The sequence below is a fragment of the Lithobates pipiens genome, unplaced genomic scaffold (genome assembly GCF_037356315.1).
Source record: "Lithobates pipiens isolate NorthernLeopardFrog02 unplaced genomic scaffold, aLitPip1_a1.2 Scaffold_3, whole genome shotgun sequence".
NCBI lineage: Eukaryota > Metazoa > Chordata > Amphibia > Anura > Ranidae > Lithobates > Lithobates pipiens.
In genome coordinates, this window is record NW_027507790.1 from 122,935,629 (window position 1) to 122,962,862 (window position 27,234).

General features: G+C 43.7%; 1 protein-coding gene across 4 annotated transcripts in view; it reads right to left on the reverse strand.

The window, feature by feature from the left end:
* The window catches only part of COMMD10 (COMM domain containing 10), a 546,504-nt gene that overhangs the window by 413,827 nt on the left and 105,443 nt on the right, over nt 1–27,234 (reverse strand). For 2 of the 4 annotated variants that reach the window (XM_077462235.1, XM_077462234.1), the window contains exon 6: nt 1,286–1,615. The exons of 1 other annotated variant lie outside the window; for it this stretch is intronic. In XM_077462235.1, the coding sequence (XP_077318361.1) occupies nt 1,346–1,615 (270 nt within the window). In that variant the 3' untranslated portion in view covers nt 1,286–1,345. Of the gene's footprint in view, nt 1–1,285; nt 1,616–6,962; nt 7,060–27,234 lie in introns of those variants that run through there. One more of the 4 variants, XM_077462237.1, reaches the window with a different exon arrangement.

Below are 27,234 nucleotides of genomic sequence, written 5' to 3' on the forward strand. Positions count from 1 at the left end.
AGAACCTCAGCACGGAGCCAATCAAAAGAGGGGTTGTGCATCTGTAACCAAGGATAACCAATAACCAGCGGAAATCTGGGTGAGGAAATAACTTGGAATTGGATTATCTCATGGTGAAGAGCCCCTACGGCCATGGACAACGGAACCGTCTCATGAGTCACATGGGCAGGCTGTAAAGGTCTCCCATCAAGAGCCTCAATGGCAAGTGGAGTGTCATGCAGCTGCAGCGAAATCGAGTGCTGCGAAACAAATGCAGCATCAATGAACAGGCCTGCAGCCCCAGAGTCGATTAGAGCCTGTATCTCGATGGACGACTCAGCCCAAGAAAGGGTGACCAAAAACAGGGGCTTTTCCTTCTGGATAACTGGGGACGAAACAACAACACCTAAGATCTGTCCATGACAGGACCTCAAGGTCCGGGCGTTCCCTGGGCGGGTAGAACAAGACCTCAAAAAGTGACCTGCCTGGCCACAATAAAGGCACAATCCCTCGCTCCTTAAGAGAAAGTCTCTCTGAGTCTGGAGTCATTGAGGATGGCAAATGAGATCAAGCTCTCCAGCTCAGTGGGTATATCTCAGGCTTCTATCTCATCCTTGATGGTATCAGAAAGACCATGAGAAAAAGCAGCCATGAGGGCCTCATTGTTCCAAGCAAACTCTGCTGCCAGAGTACGGAATTCAATGGCGTAGTCGGCAACAGTTCTCGTATGATGGACATGAGGCACTTGGCAGCAGAAGCGGAGCATGCGGGAACGTCAAAAACCCTTCTAAAGGAGGCCACAAACTGAGGGTAACTCAAGACAACAGGTTTTTGCGTCTCCCATAGAGGGTTAGCCCAGGCTAAGGCTCTCTCAGAAAGCAAAGATATCATGAAACCTACTTTGCTTCTGTCCGTGTGAAACGCCTGGGGCAGCATTTTGAAGTATATCTCAACCTGATTGAGAATTCCTCTGCATTGAACTGTTTCACCCCCAAATCGCTGGGGAAGCGGAGAAGAACCAGACATACCTCTTATAGAGGTAATACTCGAGGCGGGTGCCTGCACAGAGAATGGCGCAGCAGCAGGGACGGCCTGCGACTCAGGTTGTACCGGAGCAGCCACCGTGGGGGATTCCAGGTGAGCCGTGCGATTCAGGAGCATTTGTAACACCAAGGCAAACTGATCCATGCGGTGATCTTGCTCATCCAATCTGGAAAAAATATTACCAACAAGAGGATTGACTGTATCTTCTGAATTCATGGCCTTTGCGTACTGTCAGAAACCATGAAACAGACTGAGACAGAAGTACAATAAAATCACACTTGTTTATTAATAAAAATAAAAAGGTAAATAGAAAAAAGCGTAGTCAAGCATAGCCAGAGTCCAGTAGCCAGATCGGGTAGTCAGCCAGTCCAAAGTTCATTAACCAGATCGGGTAATCAGCCAAGCCAGAAGTCAGGGATCCAAGGAGAGCAACTGCAAGCAGGATAAGAAGCCAGGATGTCAGCAAGGCAGTCTTGAAACAAACAGCAGGAGATGGTTCCTTGTGATGTGACCAACGTGAAGGCAAAGGAGTAATGAGCTGGAAGGCTTTAAATAGGCAGGTCAGACGAGCATCATCGGGAACAGCTGGTAACTGTGGAAAGAGAAGAGAACTAGCAATTAGCCGACAGCTGAATGGCCAGCCCAGAGGAGGAAGGGCTAAGCCAGCCCTGACACTACCATGCACAGCAGTACCAGATTGTGTAGTTTACAGTTTTAGTAAATCAACCCCACTGTCTCACCCTGCTCTGCACATACTCAGTTGATTTCCATTTTTTCGCATTGTGTCAAAAATCAGAGCCTCTAGAGGCTGGCAATCTAAAGATTTATTGCTGCTCAGAGGCTTTGGGCTTCAGCAAAATGGCAGTCACTGGCAGTTTACAGTACACAACCATTTGATAGTAAAACTATTAATGTGGAATGTATGTGCTTTGCTAAAGAACATTATTTTTTATCAAGCCGTTATGAGTAAAGTTACGCTTTAAGGCATCATGCACACACGCACATTAAAATACTTATATCTACACTGGATCTTTCTGGCAGGAGCTAGCAGAAAAATATGTTAAAAAAAATGCTTCTTTTGGCACGTAATCATGCATGATAATGTGCATTTACAAGTATATGGCATTCAGCAGAGTACGTATGTAAACTCACTCTATTGGCTGGAATATTCATTTATTCAGCCCACTGGAATTCATTTATGCACATACACAAGTGATTACACATGTTTATATGCATATGTGTGTAAATTATCCTCCTTTCTCCGCTCTTTTCTGAAAGCAGGATTGGGGCTTTTTTTATGCACCTAAATGCTGCTCTAAAACACAAACCCAAACACAATAATGTGCATGCACACACTGGCTGAAACAGATCTGTGTTCAGAGGCATTAAAAAAAAATTAAAATGTTCCATTATTTCTGCTCATGTACATGACCTAAGACGCCTGGCTTTTTGTTGCAGCAATGCTGTTCTAGGCCTCAGCCTTAAGTACCACTGCAGCATGAGCTCACTGGCCCAACCCCATGCCTAAAGCTGGCTAAACAGTGTGAATTGAGGAATTTCCCCTGCTGGCTATTGTGTTCTGAGAGTGGGCACCAGCCGCTGTCAGACGACCCAAAAGGGTGCCAGCATCTGACTGGACATTAGCCACTGTTCAGCAGACAATATACTGCCTGGTTCCTTCCAAGGAGGTCAAGTGGGAGGACGCAGACAGCCATGGATCGACGTTTGGCTCAGAATTTGCCCCGTGTATGGTCAGCTTCACTCTAGATATCGTCCTTTGTGGACTAACTCCATCTGAGCTTAACTTAAGAGTATTTGTTCTCAGGCAAATAGGGGCAATGACTCACTAAAGTATAGGGGTAAGCTTGGGCATGTTCAGATCCTAAGTCTGAACTGAGGAAGCAGGCTCTGAGGAAGAGGAAAGTCCCTCAAAATGCAATAGCCTGTTGGATTTTTCATTGTCCCGTGATGAGATTTGATCTATTGAGAACTTGAAGATGTTAGCTATGTTATGACAAAGCTTTGATGCACCTGTTGGTTTGTGAGCATAATACTTACCATTTTTTTAACAATAAAAGTTATTTTTTGAGGATAATGAACTAGGCTGGTGCACCCTCTGCTTTGTTCTATGGTTTCAGCGTATCCAGACTTCCCCAGTCTCGAAAGGGCAGCAAGGCGTGACATATCCATAAAAGCCAGGATGGGAACTACCATCTCTGGGGACCACTCTCATGTGCAGTAAGTTGTGCACTTACTAGTTCAAACCCACCTTAGCAAGCCTGTCAGGAAGTGTTCACCTGTACTGGGCTATTCATAACCAGACAAGGCTTTCCCTGTCCCCCAGCTGCACATGCAGTATACATGCCCCTTGTATACATGTGGACGCGGCACAAGGAATAAAATGATTGGCCTAGTACACGTGACAGGCTTTCAACAAGCTTCAAGAAATTCTAAAGTCTGCTAGTAGCTTATTTAAAGTGGCAATCAAAACTCCCACTAGTATCTGTGTTCAACATTTACAAACTGGAGTTGAATAGTACTTTAAAAGCTTCAAATGAAAAATAAAAGCTCTGCAAATGCTTTGTTCACACTGCTCTTATATACGCTGAAGCCACAGGGAAACAGGCCTTTGTGAGCAACACTCACCTGTCTACAATCAGTTTTACATCTACATAGGAAACCCTTTACCTGCTGAAACAAGCACGATATGCATCTTCACACAATGACAAACCACCCATCTGTCAATCTATATACAGGATTAGAGGCAACTAATGAAATGGTATAACATGTCAGACTCCCACCTACCGTTTCCAATTAAAGCATACATATTACCTGAATGCAAAGGCACAATAAACCCTGATAGAAAAGAAAGGTGCTATGTTGACTGAGTTGCAGCTATATAGCCTGACCAGTCTTTTAGTCCTATTTCACACAGGCTTTCCGATCAGGTCCGCCTGTCAGTTGTTCAGGCGGACCTGATTGGAGTCTCCATTCACCTCTATGGAGCGGCGGATGTCCGCTGACATCCGCTGCTGTCCGATCCGATCCTATTTGTGTAATCCAGAAGGATGGAGACCCTAATTTCCATCCGTCTTGAGGATCGGATCAGATGAAAATGGACAGGCAGTCCGTTTTCGTCCGATCTCCCATAGAGGACAGTGGGGCTCTGACATGTCTGCCTCTGCACGGAGAGTGGAGACGGACCTGTCATCTGCCTGCTGAGGGGGTATCTGTGGATTAATCCCCCACTGAGGAAAGCAGAGTTTGTCGGGCAGACCACCGTGTGAAAGAGCCCTTAGGAATGTAGGCATGCATGCTGCAAATTGTAGTACCACATATTTCTGCTTTTGGGTGATAACATGATGTTCTGTGTAATAGCATTCATCTATGCATTTTATACGCAAGAAAGGATAGTCTGAATTTGCATGTAGCTTTTACATTTATAAGGATAGCTCACCAAAAAAAAAAAAAAAAAAGATACTAGAGTTGAATTTTCCATTGACATGCATATGTTTTGTTTTATGGTTATTTATAATGCGATCTAGGCAACGGTCTACCATCCGTGCAACATGTGGCGCAACTTGCAACAGATTCATGTAACTGGTGGAAGGTATATATGGATTTCTTGCATAATTGCCTCAAGACAGAATTTTAACTGTGACACAATACTTACATACATGACCCAATTTTCCAACACGGAACAAGTCTTATTTATCCCCACCATTCTTATTGCCAATATGGCAGAATTTCTTGATGAATTTGTTGCAGCTACACCACCAGAATGTAACAAGTGTTCTGAATTTGGTGCACACGTCAAAGATGGCAAAAAATAAAAAATAAATAAAGGTTTTATCGCTTAAGTTTGGTGCAGGACTTTCTAATAAGGTCATAACATCAGAACAGTTTTGCAAAAGCCTTACTGAACTGCCCCAATGTGTTTTTGATGATTGCATCCCTCAAACTGTATGCTGCTGGAGCATGGCTTCATTCTACTGGAATAAGGTAGCTTCATTTTATTTACAGGCAATCATCAGGTGAGGACAAACAGAGCTAAGAGAGGGACCTAGATTAAACCGGTAGAGTTCTCGGTAAGGTCAGCGAAGTCTGAAATCAACCATTCTAAGGCTTCAGGACCCTGCCTACATTCTGTGCCATGATTTTCCTGCGGTTTTTCCACATTTTGCACTTTCCTACAGCCGGCGGTCAAATGCTGAACACAATTCTTCCATGTTCAGAAGAGGGAGGTTGAAGATCACCTAACTGCAGCAGCACGATACATTGATACAGGCTTTTATGGAGTTGAAATTAGGAACTTTTGCAAAAAAAGCTTCTAGCGTACATGAAGCCTTACTGTTAATGAAAACATATGATGGAAAAAGTATCTGGGCTCCAATTGCTGACCTCCTTTTCTGAAAATGCTCGCTGCTTTGTTTTGCTTTGACCCAATGGCTTTAGTATTTTCTATATACCTGACCCAGAAGAAGTGCGCAGATCAAAAGAGTTGCTGAAAATTCTGAATTTTTTTTCCAAATCAATAATTTAAAAAATAACCTAAAATGGGCATTATTCCTGATGATTGTCTGTCTCCTGAACATAGAATTGTAATCATCCATTTGTTGTTTCTTGTCTGCAAATGAATAATCCAATGCTGACTTTCACCCAACCCCCCTACTTTTGCACAGCGGCGTAAAGCAGTAAAGACTATACAGGAAAGGGAAAAATTAACCTAGAGACGTAGGGGCTGCCAAAATATTTGATCCCCTTTGCTATTCTTTCCAGAACTTGTCACTTCCACTTTTGGAAATTCATTTCTTAGGATGAGTTAGGCCGCGTACACACGCGGGGACTGTTCGCTGAAACTGTCCGCTGAAACCAAGTTTCAGCGGACAGTCCGCTCGTGTGTGGGCTTTCAGCGGACAGTTTCAGCGAACAGTCCGCTGAACAAGGTTTTTCGGAAATTCCGAAAAACTGTCCGCTGAAACCTTGTTTCAGCGGACAGTCCCCGCGTGTGTAGGCTTGTTCGTCAAACAAAGTTGCGCGCATGCTCAGAAAGGATTTTCACGCCGAAAGTTATAATGCAGTGTATAGGACGTCGTATTTTTCGTCCCGTCGTACGTGCCGTTCACGTCATCGCGCACGGTTTCAGCAAACTGTTCGTCCGTCGTGTGTGGCCATGTCCGTCCATGCTAATTTTGAGCGGACTGTTTGCCGAAACTGTTTGACGGACAAAGTTGGGCGAACAGTCCCCGCGTGTGTACGCGGCCTTACAGAACGAATACTGTCAGACTTTGAGGGTTCCCTTTTGAGATCTCTTTTCTCAATTTAAAAATGTTTCACTTCCACTTTTGCTCCTCTCAACTGATCTGGGTGAACATGTTGTTGAAATGTCTATGATAATCACCATGGTCTAATGCTTTTCAAGATTGAGGTTTGCATGTCGTTAGATTCACCAGTCAAATTCCTGTGCAATTGGTTGAGGTATTACTAGAAACTCCAACTGTAATTGTACAGAATACTAAACAGTTTGTGTGACCTAAAATTATCTGTACTTTATCTGGCTATACACATTGGAACTCACTGTATCCTGTTAGGGTGATTTCTTATATCGCACAAAATGTTAATAAAAATGACTTCATTTACAAAAAATTTTTTCAAAATATTGGAATAAGAGGGTCAGTACAAAAGCCAGTCTACTATAGTTTTTCCGAAGGAGTAGTTAGAAGTGGCAGCCTCAATGCTTCCCTTATAACAGGTGCTTCTCTAGGCAAATAAAACCTCTGTTTTGCTAAGTTACCCTAAATAGCGCACATACGAAGTAAACGATTCTAAATTAGCCTTAAGCAGTATCAATTAATTAGCTGGTGATCCTGCCGTTTACATGTTTATGGACCTATTTGCACTTCTAGCACAACAACACTGTCGCAATACAAATTACTTACACCCCCTCAGCGCTATCAGGACTCAGAAGCTATGCACATCATTCTCTCTCCAAAGTGGTTTACTTTTGCCATTAGAATTCAATTTTCCTTCTCTATCCTACATCAAACAAAAGAATGAGTAGTCAGAAAAGTAGCACAAAAGAAATCCTAGGTGTACAGGTTTAGAAACATAGAAAAGTACCAGCAGAAAAATAAAGACAGCGTAGTCCAGAGAGTCTGCCCATTCTTTATTTACTTTTTTGTCTAAGTATAGATCCAGGTTTGTCCCAAGTATGTTTGAAGCCATTTACTGTTGATCATCTCACTACCTCTGCTGGAAGTTTATTCTGAGCATCAACTACCTTTTCAGTAAAATAATACTTTGTAAGATTAGTTTTGAACTTTCCACCTGTTAGTTTGAGGTCATGTCCCCGTGTTCTTGATTTTGGTTTCACATTGAAAAAACTGCCTTCCTGAACCTTATTCACCCCCTTGATGTATTTAAGGGTTTCAATAATTTTTCCCCTTTCCCTTCTTTCCTCCAGACTGCACATTTTAAGTTACTTAAGTCATTCTCTATATGTTTTATCTCTCAGACCTGTGGTGGCCCATCCATACGGGGCACAGGTGCGCCGCCTCCCTGATCCATGTGTCCGGTCCCTAATCTACAAGCGGGGTGCCTGGGCGCATGGATTCCAATTTTTTTTTTCTTTTTTAGAAGAACATGATTAGAGCCTGAGGCTCTAATTGGCTTCAAAAAAGGGTTTGTGACAATAGTGAATAAACAACTTTCTTATCGCCCACCGCACATATACTGCAGCAGGGCGGCCCGGCTGCGCGAATCGATGTATCTGTACTTCCACCGCACCACCCTGGTCCAAAACATTGGTAATATAGTCCAAAAATTCAATCAAATCAGTGTGACATGATCTGCTCTTAGTAAAAGCCATGCTGCTTTGGGTCTAGCAAGTTGTGTTTTTTTAAGTGATCAATGATCCTTCTTTGCAGGAGGAGGTATGATGTGATATAGTACACATAGAAACAGCTGCATCTGTTCATCTGCTATGGTTTGAAAAACCAAAGAGCAGATCCCAATCATCCGTAATCCCGAACCCTGTGAACTACATCAGCGCGAAGAACAATGGAGCCTAAAATTACTCACCTGTTTGGGGCTTATTTTAGTATTATAGTGGTAGTAAACTCTGTTCCGCCACTTGTACCTACAGGTAAACCTATAGTAAGGCTTACCTGTATGCATACTAGCACATTGCCTTGCAGGGGATTTTTTTTCCCAGTGACTGCCGTTTAGTACTTTTTATGCTCCAGTTGCAAAATATTCTGCCAAATGTTCAAACTGTTCCCTCTCATACAATTAGATAAAAGATCTTGTGAGCTAACAGAAATAATCACTTTAGATATTATATATGCAATAAGTTTCAGCTGCTGACACTGTTCACAGACCCATATATATGCTAAAAGAAATGATAAAAAAAAGTCAATGTGCCGCGCTATACTCTGCAATCAAAATACATTCAGTGGTGCAAAAATACATTTCCAGTACTCCATATTAAACTGAACAAGTTTATAGTGCAATATATTTCTGTTCCATACATGTATGAAAAATGCTACTGTGCTAGCGACATAACCAATATATACAATTACACATTTATTATTATTATTATACAGGATTTATATAGCGCCGACAGTTTATGCAGTGCTTTACAACATTAGGGTAGACATTACAACACAATACAATTCAAGACAGGGGGAATCAGAGGGCCTGCTTGTTAGAGCTTACTTAGAAAAGTATTAAATAAATAAAATGTTCCGTCCCATATATGAACTAAGGTTCTCAATAATGTAAGTCCATCAATAGATATCCTTCAAGATTTTCAGTTGAAGTGGATCCTTATAGTGCTCCAAACTTATTTAAAGTGCCAACACTCTCGTGTTCCCCCTATGTGATTATCCTCCCCTCAGGGCGTGTGACTGCACAATTGCGTTTGGTCAAACAGTGCTGTTGAACCAAGCCTTGGCTCTGTTGTATATGGACTCTGCAGGTTCTTGAGGCGTTCTATGGATATATCCTCGGTGCATATATAAACAGATAAGCTACATAGTGCTTTATCGTTTAAAACCACATTTATTTAAAATATTTAATCAGGGTACTCACAGGTTGAAGGTGCTTATAGTGCACCACTCTATGTCAAACAGATCTGTTCCCTTTCATACAGCCATTACAAAGCAAAGCAAGCAATCTCTCAGCTCCACATTTCATGGCGTAATAGAGAAGACTTTGACAGAAAAGATGGCCAACCATGTTACAATATCATTTTCCACACTACTTTATAGTTATCAAAATTAAAAAAAGGTAAAGGCCTACCAATACAATCTCTTCAGTTTATATTCATTTAGACAAGAAGGCCCTTGCACTATAAAACTGTTGTCTGGTGACAAAGCAATTGTATGGTCACCAAATCCAAAAATCTGCATCGGAATACATGCATATACAATTGAAAAAAAGAACAGGACCATTTTTTCGCATTAAAAAACTGATGTACTTGCTGATCATTATGCAGGAACTTTTTTTCCTTGCCGTAATAATCAGTTATTTTTTAGGGCTGTTACGGCCGTGTGAATGAAACCTTAATCTGGCAACAATTTCAGCAATATGTCACCACTTCAATTGTATAAACAGTAAATATTTCCACATTTGGTGGTATTTTCCACTCAGCGCAGTCATCACATCTGCTTCAAATAAACTCTATAGCATGTCACCTTTCAGACACAATTACCAATATGGGTCTCCACTTTAAAGTATACGTATACAAAACATTATTTTTTTTTTTAGTTTTTAGATAAAGCAGGGAAAATTTAGAACCAGTGTCAAGACTAAAGGACCCTACACACAGCCATTTAGAACGGGCATGACCGAAAAAGGTCTGCCGATCGGCACCCAACCAGTGTCAAGACTAAAGGGCAGTACACACAGCCATTTGGAATGGGCATGACCGAAAAAGGTCTGCCGGTCGGCACCCAACCAGTGTCAAGACTAAAGGGCAGTACACACAGTCATTTAGAACGGGCATGACCGAAAAAGGTCTGCCGATCGGCACCCAACCAGTGTCAAGACTAAAGGACCCTACACACAGCCATTTAGAACGGGCATGACCGAAAAAGGTCTGCCGATCGGCACCCAACCAGTGTCAAGACTAAAGGGCAGTAAACACAGCCATTTAGAACGGGCATGACCGAAAAAGGTCTGTTGATTGGCACCCAACCAGTGTCAAGACTAAAGGGCCATTGTACACACAGCCATTTAGAACGGGCATGACCGCTGAAAAAGGTCTGCCGATCGGCATCCAACCAGTGTGTTCTAGCGGGGGGGGGGGGGGGCGCCCCCCGGGTCAGAACACAATAGCTCAGCAGGAGAGATCCTGTACTATCATATTATGGTTAGTACAATGACTCTTCTTGAGCTCTTCAGTTTTTTTTCCTTCAGCCCGCTGGGTTGAACGAAAAAGAAAAAACGAATAGTGCGTACCAGGCTTTAAGTGTAAATGGGGGCTAACAGAGTCCCAGATAGCACTGAGTGTGAATCCCATTATTGTGAATAGGCATATTAACTTCTGAGCTCCTTACAGGTGAAGCTTATAAAAGTGCATGATCTTTTTGGGGGCAGAAGCATTTTTGGTCTCTTAACATGCTTTTCTTAGACACCCCATTTAAAAGTCTAAGGAGCCAAAGACGCACGATTCTTTTCATGTACTACAAGTTGCACGTGCAAATTTATAGTAAAAACCCTCTACATCTCCTGGCTATGCTCAAGCTTAGTATCATTTTGGGCTTCAAGAGATTTTTCCCTTCACTTGCTGTTCTAGGGACAACCTTTTACCAGACAGCAAGTGAGGGAAAAATCTGCAACAGACAACAAGCAGCTGACAGAGGTTCTAATATACCCCAATTTTAATAAGTGTTTTTATTTTTGCATATGTTGCTATTGGGTCCCTTTCACACGATAGGTCCGATTGGGTCCACCTGTCTGTTTTTCAGACATACCCGATCAGTCTCTCCCTTCTCCTCTATGGAGCAGCGGATATAAATGGACAACTATCCGGCAAACACAAACGGGAAAGGATCTGTTCCCCTCCATCTGGCCAGATCAGATCAGAGGGCAGACAGGTGTAAACAGACAGCCAGTCCGTTTACATCCGAATGACCATAGAGCAGAGCGGGCCATGTCTGTGCCTGTTCTGCGTAAACTGAGCAGACACGGACCTGTCATCTCTCCACTCTGCTCTAATCAGCAGGGAATCAGCAAACAGATGCCCTGCTGATCAAAACAACACCCACCCCGTGTGAAAGGGGCATTAGAGAGATTTCCCTTAAAGGGTAACTTCCCTTTTGTGATGAAAAAAAATGAGCCCAAAAAAAAAAAATGAACATAGCATATACAATTGCGACACAAGTCATACTATAATTATTGTTATGAAAAATTACCTTTTTCTTTCAATCTACAGCACTGTCATTTTCTGTAAAATGCAATGCAAGATGGCTACCTGGAGTTTTTCTGTACACATATGGTGTACAGAACTCCCCAGATGTAATTTCCTGCTTCTGTGATTGGCTTACTGATTTTCCCAGAAGTCTGCACTAAGATACAAGTCAAATTTCGGACATTCCCTGCAACAAAAATGTCATTTTTAGTGAGATAATCCCAAAGGGAAATCACATCTAAAGGGATGCAGACCCTGCCACTTTTCTCATTAGAGCCCTGCAACATAGTTTGTTAAAATCCCTCCAATGTACATAGATCACCCAGAGGGGAAGGTTTTTCTCTCAACAAAAGTGGAGTTACTCTTTAACTTCCTGACCTAGGGACAACCTTTTTTACTGGAAGTGAAGGAATCTCTCTAGGGGAGCCTCTGACTGTATTAAAACTTCTTCCCCGTGCGGATCTGTATCCAGCCATCCGCTTGCTCAGCGGGGATCGCTCCATTGATCCCCGCTGAGCCGGCGGATGACAGGTCCATCTATGCACACTGTGCCAGGATGGACCTGTCAAATCTCCGCTCTCCTCTATGGGGGATCAGATGATTACGGACTGCCTGTCCATTTTTATCCGATCCGCCAGACGGATGGAAAATAGGACATCCATCTGTCTGGATTTTGCGGAGCAGAGCGAATCGGAGCAGATCGGATGTCAGCGGAAATGTCACTGATGACATCCGTCACCTCATAGATATGTATGGAGTGACCGTTCAGATCCGCTGAAAAGAACGGACAGGTTGATCTGAACGGTCCGCACGTCTCTGAAAGGGCCCTTTGGAAGCAGCTCTCACATGTGAATGACAGTGATGACCAAACACACAACTATGTTTCTGATATCCAATGAAACAGTGTTTTTTTGTTAAAGCAAAATCAAAAATCCACATAAAACGCATTTTAAAATGCGAGCTTTATGCTATAAGGTACTAGACCTGGCACTAGACCTGGCATTTAAGCACATTATGCAGACTTAGCTGTCAAGCGATACCACCGCCAGCACTGCAATATCAGCACTCTCTGCTGTCATGGGCACTTCCATCTTTTCCCAGTCTTCCTTTCGGTTGAGACTCTTCTGTGTCTTGATTGGCTGGGCCACATCAACGGCACTCCTGTGCATTCAAACAGTAGTAGTATTGTCACAGCACAGAGCAGTGCCATAAATGTATGCTGAGCTGCGCATGCATGGCTCATGTACATAAATGCTGACAGTCAGAGAAAAGGGTTTATGACAAGGCACCAATAGGGTCTCTTTGATATAAAAATCTTAAATATCAGCGTTTTTTTTTTTCAGTTTAATTCCGCTTTAATAATCCCCACTGGAGGGCACTTTGCTGTACATTGAGAACTGATGCTTTTTAGGGCATCACAGGAAGTGACTGAATAAAGCTGTCATTGATATCAGAGCTGCAAACCCCAACAAGACTAAATGTAGCTGTAAAAGTGATTTATGTGCAACGCAAATATTGTTCTCAGCCGGAAAACTGAAAGAGCCAAATTAACCCTTCACCTAAGCAAACTTTGTCAAGATGATGGCTGTTTAGGATCTGTCTATAGAATATAGTAAACAGCTAATACAAGATAAACAGAGAAATGAGTTTCTGATCTTCGAATTGTGGAGGAAGAGCTTCTGATCTATGGTTAGTGTGCTCCACCGAATTCCACTGTGCAAGGGAAGAGGAACAAAATAAGTTTGCGCTAAAGAGCTCTGCAGAGAATTAAGCTGTGATGCTCGAATGATTCCTCTAGAGCTGCACAGGTTAAATTGCTTGCTGTTGTGCTCTGCCCTGGTTTGATGAATAGGAATTCATTTGCTAGAAGTGCAACAGAAGACCATTGTTAGGCACAGATTAGAAATGTAAACACTTCGCATTTCCCACAGCTACCGGCTTCACAATTGATTCTGAATGCTGCTTTCAAGACAATAAATTTAGGGTGTCACTATAGCAGCAGGCTAACTATAGAGCAACAATGCCTCCTGGTGGCAACAAAGAGGAAGTACATGTTCCATAGGACTTGCTTATCTCACTGTTTGTGTCAGTAAGAGTGACAGGCCTTAAGGGACCAAGGAAAGTCACCATGCTGCCCATAAATACAGACTCTAAATCAGAAAGTACCTACTTAACATGTGTGTGTGTATGTATATATATATATATATATATATATATATATATATATATATATATAATTATCACAAAGTGCACAGAGGAAGTGCGTTATTTTTTTTAGCTTTGGATGTCTTAAAGCTGACTCCAGGATACGATTAGTTTCCTCAATGTTTTTCTTTCCTTTTCCTTAGTAAAAATTAGATTTTGTGTCTGTGGCATCATCACTTTAAGTTGAAAAATGCAGAGATGTCCCACCACTGAAAGGAGAGATTATGCAGACACATTGTCGCATTTGCATAACCTGCCCAGGAAGGTGGACAGACTAGGAGTCTCCTAGCTGTCATTCTGCTCCTAGAGTCACTGATGAGCAGGACTCTATTTGCTGTAGTCTAGGATTCTAGACTACAGGAGACTAGGATTCTCTTTGCTGTAGTCTCGTTCCTTCAGTCACTGATTTGGGGGGAGGGGGGGGAGACTAGGAGCGTCCTGGCTATCATTCAACTGATACTGTCACTGATGGGTTGACAGGCTAGAAGTCTCCTGGCTCTCAGTCAGCTAATACTGTCACTGATGGGTGGGGTAGACTAGAAGTCTCTGGGCTGTAATGCAGCTACTACAATCATTGGGGGGTGGCACAGACTAGGAGTCTTTTTGTTGTCATACAGTCCCTACAATCATTGGGGGGTGGGACAGACTAGGAGTCTCCTTGATGGCATACAGTTCCTACAATCATTGGGGGTGGGACAGACTAGGAGTCTCCTTGATGTCATACAGCTCCTACAATCATTGGGGGGTGGGACAGACTAGGAGTCTCCTTGATGGCATACAGCTCCTACAATCATTGGGGGGTGGGACAGACTAGGAGTCTCCTTGATGTCATACAGCTCCTACAATCATTGGGGGTGGGACAGACTAGGAGTCTCCTTGATGTCATACAGCTCCTACAATCATTGTGGGGTGGGACAGACTAGGAGTCTCCTTGATGTCATACAGCACCTACAATCATTTGGAGGTGCGACAGACTAGGAGTCTCCTTGATGGCATACAGCTCCTACAATCATTGGGGGTGGGACAGACTAGGAGTCTCCTTGATGTCATACAGCTCCTACAATCATTGGGGGTGGGACAGACTAGGAGTCTCCTTGATGTCATACAGCTTCTACAATCATTGGGGGGTGGGACAGACTAGGAGTCTCCTTGATGTCATACAGCCCCTACAATCATTGGGGGGTGGGACAGACTAGGAGTCTCCTTGATGTCATACAGCCCCTACAATCATTGGGGGGTGGGACAGACTAGGAGTCTCCTTGATGTCATACAGCTCCTACAATCATTGGGGGTGGGACAGACTAGGAGTCTCCTTGATGTCATACAGCCCCTACAATCATTGGGGGTGGGACAGACTAGGAGTCTCCTTAATGTCATACAGCCCCTACAATCATTGGGGGTGGGACAGACTAGGAGTCTCCTTGATGTCATACAGCCCCTACAATCATTGGGGGGTGGGACAGACTAGGAGTCTCCTTGTTGTCATACAGCCCCTACAATCATTGGGGGTGGGACAGACTAGGAGTCTCCTTGATGTCATACAGCCCCTACAATCATTGGGGGTGGGACAGACTAGGAGTCTCCTTGATGTCATACAGTTCCTACAATCACTGATGGATGGGACAGACTAGAAGTCTCCGGGCTGTAGCAGCATAGCAGCCACCAGCCTTATTAAATGGAAATAAGGGGCATTAAAACATAAAGCTATTGCTTGCAATTAAGAATTAGCTATTACAAAAGTGCCAAAGCATTTCTGCCCGGAGTTCAGCTTTGAGGATCTTCGCAGATGGCAGACAAACCTTCATACTTTAGTGAACATCAGAAAACACAAACACCAGCAGTGCAATAGATTTTAGTTTCTGATAGCTTTCTCAAGGGCATATGCTGTCAGTTTTCTAATGTTAAAATAAAGTATGACATGAGCCCTCCGTCTGCACTTCTGAGGCTGAAAACCACTTACAACTGTACACCCCCTCTGAATTCTGCTCTCCCAAGCGTCGTGGGTCAACATTGGAACCGGAATGGGCCTCCCCAGCCCCATCGGCAAGGATTAACCCTCAGACAGAGCGGTTTTGGAGCTACCTGGGCCTATTGTGTCTTCCCTGCCACCGCTTTGCTTCACTTCTTCACCTCCAACATGTGCGGTTCGCAGGGCTCCTTGCTACAATTATTGCACCAGTGATCCCGGAACTTGCGGTGAGTGCGGCAAACCCCCCCCCCCCCCCCCCGGCCGTAGATTGTTTCCTGGCACCCTAACCCCCCTATTGGCGGTTCTTTCTGGGGGGTGCCCCCTACTACCGGCCACTTTGGAACCGGCTGCTGCCGGACGGTTTTATCACTCAGAGGCACAGCAGCCCTCAGCTCTCCCAAGGACTGCCTCATGACATTTTGCTAATTGCTGCTGCTTCGCTGCACCGCAACCCTATACAGCAGCGACGCACGCACCTAGTTTTCAAATGATTTTCTAAGACCCCAGAATAGCTCCGTTCGGGACTTCAATCTATCTCAGAGGTATTCCTGCACCACGTTTCACCTCATCCACATTTTTTCCTTTCCTCCTTACCTCATCTTCTAACCCGCTGAGCCTTAGTGTATGCCGTCTAAAAAAAAGAAGGCACGGAGCACCGCCCAAAAGACTCTCACACAATACCTTCTCCGCTCTCAAGAACATTCTAGCATGGAGCGTGCGGGGTCGGTTGACGGGCGCCTCTCCCCGGACCCGGCCTCCCCGCCTCGCTTATCGGGCCCTACCTCTCCTGCTCCCTTGTCGGATAAAAGAACTCCCAGTGCCCTTTCAAAAGCGGATCTGGAGGACAGTCTGGACTCCATGTACAATAGATTGGCATCCAAGTTTCAATCAGAACTTCAGAAAACCTCTCATGCACTTTCACAGGAAATCTCGGCCCTTGGAGCAAGGACTGAAAGGCTAGAGACTAAACATGACGAGTTGGCGATAGCTCATAATGACCTCAGCCGGGAACACGAAGCCCTTTCCTCCACGGTCCAACTTCTACAGTCTCAAATAGAAGACCTCGACAACAGAAATAGACGTAACAATCTGCGTATCCGTGGCATCCCGGAGTCCGAATCTGAGCTTATTCCGGTAGTTATCAGGTTGTTTAAGTCCTTGCTCCCTGAACATGAAGCCACTATGTTCAAATGTGATCGGATACATAGAGCTCTACGCCCTAAACCCCCGGAGGATAAACCTCCCAGAGACATCATTCTCTGCATGAAGGACTTTCTGGTCAAAGAGGAGATTCTGAGAGCAGCTCGTAACAAACAGAGGATCACTCTCGATGACAAAGTTATCCAAATTTTCCCAGATATCGCACCTGCGACCTTGGAGCGTAGAAGGAACCTAAAGGAGATAACCACTGTCCTGCAGTCAGCCCGCATCAGATACCGGTGGGGGTTCCCGTTTCGTCTTGTGATTCCACATAACGGCTCGACATACTCTGCTACCTCGGTCCTGGAGGGTCAGGAGATCCTGGTGAAGCTGGGACTTTTGGACGCCTCGGCGGTTCGCAGACTGCCCTCCACTCCCAGAGCTACACCTATTTGGCAAACCCCTCCGACCAGAAGAGACAGACGCAGAATCAGATATGGTGCAGATGATCGAGTGGAAGATAGTCCTCGATGATGTTGTTTTACTCCCCTTTACCTGAAGGCTCAGACTGTGGTTTGCTATAAGTTCTCAATGGCTGTTTATATTCTGCTCTTATTTATATGTCACAGGGTAGTGTGTTCTTAAGTTTCTGGTTTTATACTGTTTCCCCCTCTTGGCTCCCACTTGCTCCACGCCTCCGTCCTATCGGGGGACGGTGGAGCTGGTCGGAGAGAGGGGCCTTATGTGTTCTAGGTTCTTCCTACCCATTCCACCAGCCATTTACAAGTCCCTAGGAGCTGTTGTATGGCTCCCCTTTCCAGTGGTTGGTTGCTTCTTTGGTGGGCACCCCCTACCATTGCGCAACCCTACTGGTCACGAGACCTTGTTGTCTCGGAGTTTGATCGTTGTTTTGGTGTGGCTATGTTTCCCCACACGCTATTATACTTAGCTTTAATGGTGGGCCCCAGGCCCTTCTTGGGCTTTGGGCCTTCTTCTTTTGATGCATATTCCCCTTTTCTATGTCTTTTGTTTTTCTCCCTTCTAGGTCGATCATATTTCTTGTTCTATGCTCATATAATCACTCAGACATCTTTTATACTCAAGACTGGTATTTTCCCTATACACTTGTTTTTATTGCACTGTGTCTTATTTTTCTATTATCCCGCAGATGATATGAGGGTCCCCCTGCGTTTCTGGCGCTTGTTGGACGAGTATTCCCCGAGGGTTTCCCTTTCTCCCCCTGCCACCATATCTGACCTCTCCACTATAGTTGTCCTTTTTTATTTGCCATGGCAATAACTTGTGTTTCCCATAATGTCAAGGGATTTAATTCACCATCCAAAAGGCGTAAAGCCTTCTCCTTTTATAAAAGCCTTGGAGCTAAAATCATTCTACTCCAAGAAACACATTTCTCCCGCTCCTCTCACCCTAAATTTTTCCATAAAGACTTCCCTCAAGCCTTTTACTCGCTCCACTCGTCCAAGACCAGGGGTGCCGCCATTCTCCTTCACTCCTCCCTCCCTATGGAGGTCAAGCACATTTTTAGAGACCCCGAGAGCCGCTATGTTATTATTCAGGGTGTGGTCCACAACAGAGAACTTACTATTGCTAGTATTTACGCTCCCAACGAGGGATCGGCCACGTTCTTTGGGTCCTTTTTTGAGAAAATTGCTCAATACCACTCCCCTCACTTAATAGTAGGTGGTGATTTTAATTCAGTTGCCAACGCCACTCTTGACCGTTCATCAACACCAATCACTTCTAGAGCCTTCCCGAAATCGCTCTCCAGGGGCCTCCGTGAACTGCAACTCACTGACACCTGGAGAGCTCACAACATAGGCTGCAGAGAATACACTTTCTTCTCCCACCCGCACAACAGTTATGCGAGGTTAGACTACATTTACTCCTCTCCAATTATTCTTGCTAACTCGATGGAGGCCTCCATCCACCCCTGTGTTTGGTCCGATCATCAGGCAACTTCCTTTACTACAGGGTTCATTAGGCTCGCTCCCACGCCTCACTCCTGGAGATTGAATGAATCCCTTCTTTCGGACTCAGGGGTAGAGGCCCAGGTAACTCAATCTCTGGAGGAGTATTTTTCCTTGAATGCCCGCCCGGACATGCAACCTTCGACCCTCTGGATGGCGCATAAAGCCGTCATCAGGGGACGACTTATTAGTCTTTCCGCGGCCCGGAATAGAGCCAATAGACTTAGGATAGTGGAACTAACCAGAGAATTAGATCATCTATACAAAGACGCATCCTCGTTGCACTTGGACTCGTCCAGGCGCTCCATAGATCAGAAGCGCCTGGAACTCGACTCCTTGTTGTCCTCCAAGGTTGAGAAGACACTACGCTGGGCCAAGGCTCGCAGTTTGCTATTCAACAACTCTGCCTCGACTTCGTTTGCTAGGAAGTTGTCTAGCACACTTCGACCGCCTCACGTCTACCGGCTATCTAATAGTGAGGGTTTTGTATCGTCACATCCCAAGGAGGTTCTTAAGATCTTTGAGCAATTCTACTCTAAACTCCTAGAAGCCCCCTGCACCCTTCCTTCTCTTGATGACCTATCCTGGTTGCAGGACATCCCTCTCCCAACGCTCTCCCCCTCACAAGTGGAGGCGTTGAATGCCCCCTTTACTGTTCCGGAAATCTTAGGGGTTCTCAAGTCATTGAAGTTGGGTTCGGCCCCGGGTCCGGACGGCTTTTCGGCCCTCTATTACAAAAAATTCTCCATGATTTTAGCCCCCAGAATGATGCAACTTTTCAACTCGATTCTACTAGGTGGTAGCTTCCCAGAGGAAATGCTGTTAGCCAACATGTCACTGATCCCTAAACCCAATAAGAATCATAATTTACCTCAAAACTTTAGGCCAATTTCGGTTATAAATAATGATATCAAAGTATTTAGCAGAATCTTAGCTGACAGACTAGCAAAATTTATCCCTTCTCTAATTTCCCCCTTCCAATCTGGGTTTATTCCGCATCGTTTTATCACTGACAATATACGCCTGGCCTCCAATGTTATCCAAGATGCCAACCTTTTTTCTCGTAAGCTCCTCCTGTTGAGTTTAGACATACAGAAGGCATTTGACAGTGTTACATGGAACTATTTAGACACACTTTTGCCTCTCATGGGCTTTCAGGGTAACTTTCTAGCAGGATTCCAAGCCCTCTACAATAATCCCATGACTCGCATTAAGTTGCCCGGCTGTAACTCGGAATTCTTTCCCATAGGTAAAGGCACTAGACAGGGGTGTCCCCTTTCCCCTTTGATCTTTGCCCTAGCCCTGGAGCCCCTCGCTATTGCTCTCCTTAGACATCCTGATATTACTGGTTACACTAAGGGGTCCGAAATGTATAAATTTTGCATGTATGCAGATGATGTTTTGATGTTTATTACTAACCCTCATGTCTCCCTCCCTAATCTTTTCTTGACTCTGTCTCATTTTGCGAAAATCTCTGGCCTGTCCATTAATGTGTCTAAATCTGTAGCCCTCCCTATAGGCTTTACACCTGATGATTTGGCTCTGATTAAACAAAACTACTCATTTACTTGGGCCTCCACCCACATTTCTTATCTGGGGGTTGGTCTACCCGGGAATTTCGGGGACCTCTTTGGGGTCAATTATCCCCCACTGATTAGCAAACTCAAAAACACCCTGAAAAGTTGGCTCTCTTTACGTATCCCCTTTATAGGTCGAATCACTGCCCTCAAAATGGTCATCCTACCCAGGCTGCTATATCTATTTCGCTCTCTACCGGTTAAGCTCCCCAAGAGCTTTCTCCTTGACCTTCAATCTCATTTCAATAGGTTTGTTTGGAACAATAGACCTCCCAGGTTTGCGAGAGGGGTACTTTACAGATCTACGAAAAATGGTGGGCTGGGGGTGCCTCAGATTTGGTTGTACTACCTTGCCTGTAGATTTACTCAACAGGCACAGTGGTCGATCCCTAATTCTAAAGTCCCCTGGGTGAGGTTTGAGGGTGACTCGATCACTCCATTCTATCTCCCCGGCCTTATGTGGTCAACTAATCATCCTCTCCTGACTCTAGCCACGCGCAATACTATAGTGGCGGATTGCCTCCAACTGTGGCACCGCTTTAAGCAGAGTTACGACAGCACCCTGGGACGCTCTTTAGGGGCCTCCTTCCTGGGTGACCCTAGGTTCCCCCAGGCTTATCTCCATCCTGAATCTTTTGATATTTGGGTCCGTTGTGGGCTTACCCAGTTGAAGGACTTTGTGACGGGCTCTGGCTTTGCTCAATTTTCGACTCTGCAGGCCCAGCACCAACTCCCGGACTCTGAATGCTATAGTTACTTGCAGATCCGCCACTTCTTCCTCTCCCGGTATGGACTCCGTCCTCGGGCACAGCTCACTGTCTTTGAGGACGTGTGTTTCAATTTCCCACGCCAAAAGGGATTGATCTCTCTGATATATAGGGCCCTTGAGGGACATTCGGAGTGCCAATCCCTTCGATATAGAGCTTGCTGGGAGGAGGAGTTGGCTCTGGAGACGGGAGTGGTGGATTGGGAGGAAGGTTGGAACAACATGCGCAAATGCACTAGATCCCTAACTGTTAGGGAGACTGCCATTAAGGTTCTCACTAGATGGTACTACACCCCAGTACGTTTGCACCAGATTTATCCCCTTACATCCCCCAACTGTTTTAGAGGGTGCAATCGTCCCGGCAACTTTGTACACATTTTTTGGGAATGTGACTTAATTCGCCCTGTCTGGCAGGAGGTCTTAAAGCTGTTGGATGGGTTCGCGGGCCGAACACTGTCCCTCTCTTTTCACCACTGCCTTCTATTCCAGACCCCCCCCGACACCCCCAAACATTTTATAAGACTGGTGCACTCGATCTGTGTTGCTGTACTGTGGACTATTGCTCTTCATTGGAAGTCCCCGTCTATACCTTTAGCACAGGTTCTCACTCGTATTGATCAGGTAATGCTGTCTGAAAAAATCTTTCACACCCTACATGACACTGAACACATCTATGACCTTAAATGGAACCCATGGTTCTTGTTTCGTTTACAGCAGTGATCGCACCTTAGGTTTTTCCTTTTGTTTCTCTTTTCTGTTTGCTTTTTCTCCTCTTTTTCCTTTGTTTCTCTCTGCTCTCCCTCCCCCTTCTCCCTGTCATGATCTTTCTTTCATAATTGGGTTATGATGGTCAGCACGGTTAACCTGTCGTTTTCTTTACCATTTTGATTTATGGTTGGAATATAAGACCCATACAGTGTATCAGTTATTTATTGTTTGTCCTGCAGGGTTCTGTTATGTGTTTATTACCTTTTGGTAACCTGGTCTTCAACCATTTTATGCCAATGTTGAAATATGCTTCTTTTCGCTGACTTTGTATTTCTGTTGATTACTTTAATAAAAACCTCTTTTGAAAACAAAAAAAAAAATAAAGTATGACATTTTAGCAACTATGTTCCTGAGGCTAAAATGTTCACAGGTCCAACTGCCGGTATCCACAATAAAAGGGATCACATATTTAGACTCAGAACACTCTTATTTCAGATAAGCAGCTATTCAATAAGCAGAAGAGTACCATACTAGCACGTATACTATATCTAGACTACAGAATGAGACAGACCCTCCTATATTCTGTATGGAAGACAGCAATCCAACACTTGACGTGGATTTAACATGTCCAAACCTTGCACGCTCTGCTGATGGAAATCCCCAGGTAATAACTGTCAAAACAATACATCCTTTGTAGGTAAGGGCTACACATGACATGTATATGGGTTTTCCCAATAGAGCAAGTGACCGCAGACACCTTTTTTTTCTATTTTCCATAAGTCACTGTCTGCTGAAGGCAAAGAAAATGAAAATAAACAGCCTCGAAAAAAGTTCAGCAAATAATGTTTAGAAAAGCTTGTTACATTTGTATTCCCTACGGGTCATACACTGACCCAGTGCAATGGTCTCATACAGAGTACAGGCTCAAACATGTTGAAGGAAAAAGAAGAATGCTTTGTTGATGGTTGATGGTGATCTATCCTGTAACACACAGCAATATGGGTGTCAAGAAATCGCCAAAGGTCAACTCTCATGACTGCAGTAAGATATTTTGCCCACTCTTGTTTGGGAGTTGAACTCCAGCCATTTTTTTTTTGTTTTGCTTAGAGAGGGAACAGTCAGAACCTCTGTCAAGTTTTTGTTTATACTCTCATTGTCCCACAACCTTTATGTCCTGGAGACCCAACAGGAAGAGAGAGGAAATCTACTGAAAGTGATGAAAACCCTGTTTTGACAACTGTTAGCATCTCCATTAGTATGTTATTCCTCAACTTCAGTTCAGGTAACAACTGTAAAATGTTAAATTGCCCTTCACTCCCTGTTCTAATGGCAGAGGTCATCAGGATAAAAATTGTGAGCAAATCTTCTGAACAGAGGCTTAGACAGCAGTAAAAGTTTGACTCTGATTTTCAGAGTTCAGTTTGTGAGGTATGGCATGCTAGGAGACTGTCTGTCCCTGCATCCATTCTGCGGCATGCATCACAAAAGTGAGTGGGGTGCGTCTTTAGGTGTCTTTAAGTGTACATACATGTATAAGATTTAGATGCTGCACAGCTGCCACATATCAGAAGTTCTTCAACAAAACAAGTGAGGGGTTTGGCATTTCTACAATTCATGGATGTCTGCTACTTACATTTGCTAGTGATGTCAAAATATGGTGGAAAGATTTCGTACAAAATCACACATGATCTTTTTTTTTTTTCTGTTTAGAGACAGGAGGAACTTGCAAAATAAGTGCCAAGCCATAGAAACTAGAAGCACTCAAAACCAGGAAATCCTGGACATCGGTTGGGCACCATTAGACCATCTGAATTTCCAACCCTTTTCACGTCACTATTATAAAACTGCCTTCTATTCCTGTATGCGCCCACACTGGAGAGCTGTATGATCATATATTGTCTTTTTGACCATGGTCATCAACAATGAGCAAGGAAGAAATTAAAACTACTCCTACCTTCTTTTCTAGTGCTGGGAGAGAAACGGATATGCAATCCAGTACCTGAAATCCCCAAAACATGTGCAGCCAACAACGTTTAAGAACGTACATGGATAGAAATAAGTTATAACTGCATCATGGGGGCAGCTTTTTTCCTGGTTCATTTCATACTGCTCAGTTATGATATACATAGAAGAAATGACTCTACACAGGAGTATTTTTATTCTTTCAAAAGCTCTCTTTAGCCACAAAAACATCCAATAAAAGGAACTCAAAGAAAATGGGAAATTTTCATGCAGTCACCTAATTATTTAACAGACAACTATAATGGTTTTAGCTAAATAAATGATATATGAATATTTATATAGTGGGAAGGCAAACAGAGATGGAGAATGTGGCTCTCCTCCAACTCATTCAGTTCTCAATGTAAGTTGAACTTACGTTATTGAGCCCTGTAAACAATAGGATTTTTTAGCAATACAATTAAGGATAAAGGACCAACTCTGGGCTAATTTATTTATTTCAGACACATGGTAAAGAAAAAAGAAGCACACGCTCTAATATGTGCCTTTATACAAGAGCTGCCCACACACACACACACACACACACACACACACACACACACACACACACACACACACACACACACACACACCTCTTTACCACCACAAGATGTCCTTGGTCTTCTAGACTGAATAATAAACAGTGCCATTCAACCAGAGAGATTTATTATATAGTGTGTCCGGGGTGTCATGGGCCCACCCCTGATGCCCTGCGATCACAGTGAATTATTTTAGAGAATACCACTGATGTCATCAAGTGAGCTCCACTCTCTGCATCATTTGGAGAAGACTAAGGGTAGGGCGGCAATCCTGCATGTCATGTGACCATGCTTAAAGACTTTTTACGAGAAGAACATTTAAAAAAAAAACAGCACAACAATTAGCTGGAGGGCCTTCTGGGAGGAGGGGGTAATCTACTGCTGGGGGCGCTGAGCCTAGAGTTGGACTTCACTCGGTATACATATGAAAAGGTTCCAAAAAAGCCACTTCCTGGCTGGAAATACATAAATATTAACATTTACCCAATTAAAAGAAATTAAAATAAAATTTTAAGCCCTGAACATATTACAAATGTATCCATAAAATGTATTCTCTTTAATTTGCAAAAAAAACTGAATGTTAAGGTTATAGTAAACACTAGAGGCAGCAGAAGCCACACTGTCAACAGTTAGATTGCCATGTATATTACTGATGACCAAAGAGCCCTTGGAATGATAAATAATTTCCAATGTCCTGTGCCTAGGGACACTTCTACCCAATGATGCATGACACCACCTTTATTTTTCCCTTCTGCGCAAGGTCATCATGTACTCACTAGGCGAGCGTAGAAAAAAGAAGACTATGACATAACCTTTCCAAAGTCCTCAAACTGCAATTAAACTATCAAGCTGTACAATGGCTTGAATATTCTCCAAAACAATAAATAGTGCTGGTTACTTCATGACAGATTTATAGATAAGCTGAACTCAACACAGCACATCTGCTTGCGCATATAAGCCAAGGCGTTTTAAATGGGATTTATCTTGATGTCAATCACAGGAATAACATTTTTTTCTGACATACCATCAACTTGCATTTGGATTGCTTTTGTGTTTATAATTGAAGAATATCATTTGTGTTTTTTTGTTACTATCTACACGAAACAGAAAACAGCACGGCAGGAAAAAACAAGCAAAACAAAATCTGTTTTATTGCTAAAATTAATCACATGTGACTGCCCGGGCTATATGTGTGAAAAACACGGGGATGAAAATGTTTCCACAGCTCGGTGCATAGCCGTGCAGAATAACAGGATGCTCCAGACCGGCTTTCTTTCTTGGGTTTTGCAAAGCTCCATTATTCACACTGCTATTTTTACTGCAGGTCATTTTTTTGTTGTTTTTTTTTCCTGAACAAACATGTATTTAAATGCAAATTATTACTAGACATGAAAATGTGTTCAATTATATTTTTTTTTGTCAGAAGTCTCCAACCTCTTGCTAGCCACACAGGCCTCAGATTTTTTAACTTATGTGCCGAGTCAGATGGTGTCAGCTGGGCCACCAAACGTTTGAATCTGTCCGATTCAGCCAACAGGACCACCACCCAACTAAACAAAAATGGCAACCACCCCACTTTATTACTAGCCTTTATAGTAAGGTGTCCATGGAAGGACTTTGCACAGAACAAGCAGAAAAAAATATATTCCAAGCACACGTACCAGCTAACCAAAAAAAAAGTACACCGTTTTTCATATGCACTCCATTTAAAAATGTAGTTATAAATGAGGTCAGTAGTCATTTTTGTTTAGCTTGCTTTAATTGCTGCAGGGTTACATAGGATGCCTTAAGGTGCCACTACGCTGTCCCGGGTTTCTGGTGTTGTCCTGTACCATTAAGGAGGTGTGGGCTGCCTTCCAGGCATACCTGCTCTTAATTTAGATATATAAACTTCAACAAGGAGACTCATAGACTTGAGCTAGGGACTGCAGAGGTGGCTTGATGATACAATGCAGCTTCCACATTAATTTGCAAATTATTATTAAAATTATACAGGATTTATATAGCGCCAACAGTTTGCGCAGCAATCTATAACAGGAGGGCAGATAGTACAGCTTCAATACAATACAGGAGGAATCAGAGGACCCTGCCCATTACAGCTTACAATCTTAGCCCTTATACATACGGTCGGACATTCCGACAACCAAATCCGTCGATTTTATCCGACGGATTTTTTCCGAAACTGTTGCATACACACGGTCGGACAAAGCTGTCGGAATGTCCGATCGTTCAGAACGTGATGACGTTATTTCCTTACGACGGGACTACGTTCAGGCTAGTAGCTAATAGCTTTGGTGTAGAAATTTGATCTGAGCATGCGTGGCACTTTGTCCGATCAGAATTCTCTACACATGATCGGACAAGGTCCGATCGGATCATGTTGTCGGAAAGTTTTATAGCCAAGCTGGAAAACTTGGTCCGTCGGATATTCTGATGTAAACAGTCCGATGGAGCCCACACACGGTCGGATTATCTGGCAACACGATCCGATCGGACATTTTCCGTCGGAATGTCCGACGGTGTGTACTAGGGCTAAGAGGTTGTGCTAATTAAACCCCTGTTTAGGGTGTAAGTGTGCTTGGAAATACATTTTCAAATACAGCTTGTTTTGTTTTAACAGGGTAACCATCTAGTCGGGTGGAAAATTGTTGACCAAACAGTGACTGCATCGTATCAGGGTATTCAGACAACTGGGTCGCCCAGGCCTGTCTGCAATAATCTGCATTGCAGATTTTTCCATCCAAGCTGTTTAACATTGATGGAGGATGGAGGCATCTGGGCAGATGCTGACATTATTGTTGGGATCCCTGATTTTAGCTCGCTGTCAACTGAATCTGGGTCACAAGAGTGCAGAATTAACCCATATGAGAAATATGGTCAAAAGAGCTTTGACCACACTTCTCCTTT